The sequence below is a fragment of the Temnothorax curvispinosus genome, unplaced genomic scaffold (assembly GCF_003070985.1).
Source record: "Temnothorax curvispinosus isolate PA1 unplaced genomic scaffold, ASM307098v1 QBEX01018539.1, whole genome shotgun sequence".
Taxonomy (NCBI): domain Eukaryota; kingdom Metazoa; phylum Arthropoda; class Insecta; order Hymenoptera; family Formicidae; genus Temnothorax; species Temnothorax curvispinosus.
In genome coordinates this window covers 2,352-6,563 of record NW_020228319.1, presented here as the reverse complement: position 1 = coordinate 6,563, position 4,212 = coordinate 2,352, and the positions used below count along the sequence as shown (strand labels likewise).

The window sequence follows — 4,212 nt, the reverse complement described above, 5'->3', positions numbered from 1 at the left end:
TCTTACTTCTAAGGACTCTAACATTCTAAAAGAATGAACGATATGATTGGTTACGCGATACGCGTTAGGGTGCCGTCCCATGCAGGACGGAATTTCGAAAAACGGAATCTCGGAATCATTCTGATTGGTTAGCCCCATGAAGCTTGTACTGTGCCCCATGGGGCTAACCAATCAGAATAATTTCGAGATTTCGTTTTCCGAAATTCCGTCCTGCATGGGACGGCACCCTTAAGGTGGAAGCACATAAAATTGCAGGAGCCATAAGCAGAAGGCAGAAGCCATATGCGCATGCGCTATGGTTTACGCGGAAAATATGGCCCATGTAAACGTAACTTTATTGAGGCCGCGTTCGTCGCGCATGCGGCGAAAAACGCGACCCGTATGGCATCAATGCGGCCGATGTTGCTTGTCACGTGGCGAGCGTTTCCGCTTTTTACTCCTTATTATACAAGGCCATAATCATGGTCGGATGTGTGTGGACATGCTGGCTTTGTCCTTTATTTTTTGAAACGTGATCCTTTCAGTATCAGAATTTTGTGACGTCTCGTCTGAAGATGCCGAATAATAGACGTAATAAGAGGTGAAGTCTCATAAAAAGAAGGAAGAAGTTTCCGTGTGTACAAAGTGCAGGCACCATAAGAAAAGCCCACTATTAAACAGAGGTTATTATATTCCAAGGAAGGATTTGATGTAACAACAAAAATAAATTGTTGATTTCTATAAATATATGATAAGAAATATATCTGCGAACATCTTGTCGTCTTGTGAGAAAGTATGTATGTAATAAAATTAGGAAATACATACAACTCAAACGTAAGCATCATTATATCACTATTCCCAGCTAAATCAAATTCTTAATTTAGCAAATTTTCTTATTTTTACGCAATTGATATATATTATTATATATATAATTATATATGCACTATTATATTTTTAAACTTACTTGCGAATAGAATCAATATATTTTTTTTCTCTTTATGTCAAATATTATTTATCAAATAGAGATTGTTTTTTTATGTAGAATATAAAAAGAATATAAGTTAGTCTGCATAGAATGTTATTATATATAAATTCATCGGTAAAATTAAATATAATAAAATATCTTTCAAACTGGAATAAGGTACGGATTAATGTTTTATTGATATTTTATTTATTTATATTATTTTGAGTTTTGCTTAAGGTTTCTGTAATAGTCAAATTGTACATATAAAATTGTACATTTACATCTATGGAACTATGTAATTCCATAAAAAATAAAATTTTAAAAAATTTTTCTAATAAAAGTTTTTAATAAGAATTTCTAATAAAAATAAGAGCTAATATATACATATATAAATATTACAAACATACGATGGAGATAAAATTTTTATATAGATAAGCTTTGTCCATCTAATATTAAGATTATCACTATTCCTAATTAGGTTCATTAAAGCACTAACATATTTTTCTAGGGAAAAAGCTTTAATATATACATATATGTTGCAAGATGAAGAATTTCTTTTTATAAGCTTATAAAATATGTACAAAACATTTGAATGTTGAAAGAACAATTAGAAAAAGTAAATTTTATTCACTTATCAAAGATTTTTCTATATAAATACTTGATTGATCCATTTATGGACATTGTGTTTTGCTGATGCGGTTAATAAGTCTAATATTGTCAGAATTTTTTTCAACACATGCAAATTTTTTATGCAAATTCTTTGCTGACATCGCGGAAAAAGATTATAAAAGTGATTGATCTTTGTTTGACAAATCTGTGTTTTATAGTTAAATTGTTCATTTTTTAAATATTTTCTGTATTTTTTAGGTATTTGCTCTTTGAATAAAGAATGAAGAATGAAGAAGGAGGTAGAGACAGTAATGTCTTACAAGATCTGAAATAATAATTTGTAGATATTTACTTGCAAAAAATTTATAACCTACAGAAAACAAAATTTAAAATTATAATATGTCAGCGATGTCACATAGATCAAAACGGTTGCAACGAGGGATCTAAGCTTTAAAAAACAATGATTCAAATATCTTCAGAACTAACAGTAAGAAAACACACATCAAGAATTCTTGCGTTATAAGTTAAGATAAAAATATGTATTGACAATCTGACATTGTGATTAATTCAAAATTTGTTTATAAAATTATGTAAATATTTTTCTCTTACTTAATGAATAATCACAAAATTATGGAATATAAAACTTTCCTTTTTAATTTGACTTTTTTTCATACTTCTGTCAATATTAATTTTGCGATTATTTGGTGATTCATAAAGTATAAAATGTTCCGAAATTTGCAAATATTTTGAATCAATCAAATGTCATTTTGTGGGTATCTTTATATAAAAAGATACAAATAATTGTATAACTCAAAAATTCTTGCGCTTTCTTTTGACACTCTAAAACAAGAACGTTTACAGCAAAGGACCAAGAGTTTTGATAATATCAAATACTTATAAAATAATAATGAAATTAGGTAATTTTAAACAAACTTTCCTAAAGATATTGACATTTCATTATTCTCCAAAAGTCTACTTTTCTCTGTGCAATTTTCTCGTTGTATGATCATAGATACATCTTATTCTTGTATTAGTCTCTGATAAACAAGGCAAAAAGATAAATTATTATTAAATATTTTAACAAAATAGTAACGAACTTAGACAATATTTACGAAACTCACCTAACGTATTCGAAAGTCATCATTTCCAATAGAATCACCATTCTTTCTTTGTGCATTAACATCTTCCTTTTGTATGTTTTCATCGACACACACTATTCTTGTATTGGTATCTGATATAACAGTAAAAAGAGATTACATTATTACTAAATACTTGTAACAAAATAGTATCAAAATTAAACATCGAAATTAAATAATTACGAATTATATCGAGATTAAATGATAATATAATATAACATAATATTGAAGAACCTCACCTAATATCTCATCTTCGCCATCTTTTCGTCTTTCATCTTTTTTGTTCTTTTTACTTTCAGATGAAGATTCGTTCAAATTTTGTACACCTTGGACCGCTTCCAAATATTGCAATATTTTAAGGATATCTCTGCTTGCTAGGGGTTGCCTATAATGCTCTCGATGTATTTTTTCTGCATGACCCATAAATGTAGCAAGATCAGTAAGATTCAATTGTATGCAATGAGTTGCCACGTGTTTTTGTAAAATAGTACCCCGTAAACTTGATGATTCATTTGCATTGCATTCTTGTGCATGCATTAAAAGGCAGGCCCTTAGATGTCGATATCTATTTTTAATATAACCAGGTAATCCAAAAACATATGGGTTTTTCTTCGGCACTTCAGCTTTTTCACGAAGTTGTAAAATCAGATTAATACATTTAAGTAATTTATTCGTTAATAATACGGGTACAGTGCGACTCAATTTGCCTCTTATGCAAAATCTACTATAATTTTGTGCTATTTTTCGGTTCTGCTCTGATAATGATGTGTAAATATTAGTATACATATTTTCATTTATTTTCTCGCAGTTTTTAAAATCATTAATAAGCACTCGCTCTATCTCTCCTGCCCGTCGTTTGTTGAACACGTGGACTGAGGTCAACAATGCCTTTACTAAAGAAACTCAATTTTCGTAAGAAAATGACTTTTTTAGTGCCATATAAGCTTTGGTTCTAACTTTCTTTAAATGTTTGTATGACTTTCGAGTATCATCATTTGAATATCGCTCGTTCTGATGTCAACAAACGATGGGCAGGAGAGATAGAACGAGTTTTTATTCGTGATATCAAAAACTGCAAGAAATTATATGAAAATTTGTATACTAATTGCTACTTGTCATATCATTATCAGAGCAGGACAGAAAAATAACACTAATAGCTTCAAAAAATTTTTTTTATTTTCTGAATCATCTGTCATTATGTATTCTGTAATTAGTACATTTCCTACATTTTTAAGTAACGTTGATAAATTAACTGCTACTGCTGAAGTTTTGTAAATGTTTTTTTCCTCACCATATCCTGCTACTATATTGATTGCAGAAATACAATCGTCGTATACTCTCGGATGATAAAGTGATTTGAAATCTTCAACACTTGTATTTATTTCTTTCAATGCTAAAAGGAATTGACCGAGAAGTCGCAACCTTGCGTGTATCATGTCATGCTGGTGTTGTGCGTTATATTTGATACATAACTTATTTGTATATAATATTAGCAATTCATCGTATCGTATAATTTTTGTTACT

The 4,212-nt window shown here is 29.5% G+C and overlaps 1 protein-coding gene and 1 long non-coding RNA gene across 3 annotated transcripts; one reads left to right on the top strand and one right to left on the bottom strand.

Moving 5' to 3' along the window:
• Positions 1-452: 452 nt before the first annotated feature.
• Positions 453-3,075, top strand: LOC112468488. The gene is made up of 3 exons (XR_003042409.1): positions 453-772; positions 1,811-2,039; positions 2,988-3,075. It is a non-coding gene; the product is annotated as an uncharacterized LOC112468488 (long non-coding RNA).
• Positions 2,327-3,490, bottom strand: LOC112468487. Of its 2 annotated transcripts, XM_025037689.1 has the most exons (3): positions 2,928-3,490; positions 2,674-2,783; positions 2,327-2,589 (listed from the first exon to the last, which is right to left on the bottom strand). In XM_025037689.1, exons 1-2 carry the CDS (start codon positions 3,472-3,474, stop codon positions 2,674-2,676), a joined length of 657 nt encoding a protein of 218 aa, XP_024893457.1. In that variant the 5' UTR covers positions 3,475-3,490; the 3' UTR covers positions 2,327-2,589. The 2 variants fall into 2 exon arrangements, with proteins under 2 accessions (XP_024893457.1, XP_024893456.1); XM_025037688.1 differs by having other exon boundaries at positions 2,327-2,783.
• Positions 3,491-4,212: the final 722 nt, after the last annotated feature.

Excerpts from the sequence above, each read along its gene's own strand:
- LOC112468487 (XM_025037688.1), bottom strand. The coding sequence starts at position 3,474 with ATGTATACTAATATTTACACATCATTATCAGAGCAGAACCGAAAAATA. Across the intron at positions 2,784-2,927 it reads TGGCGAAGATGAGATATTAG|ATACCAATACAAGAATAGTG; the intron begins GTGAGGTTCTTC and ends CTGTTATATCAG.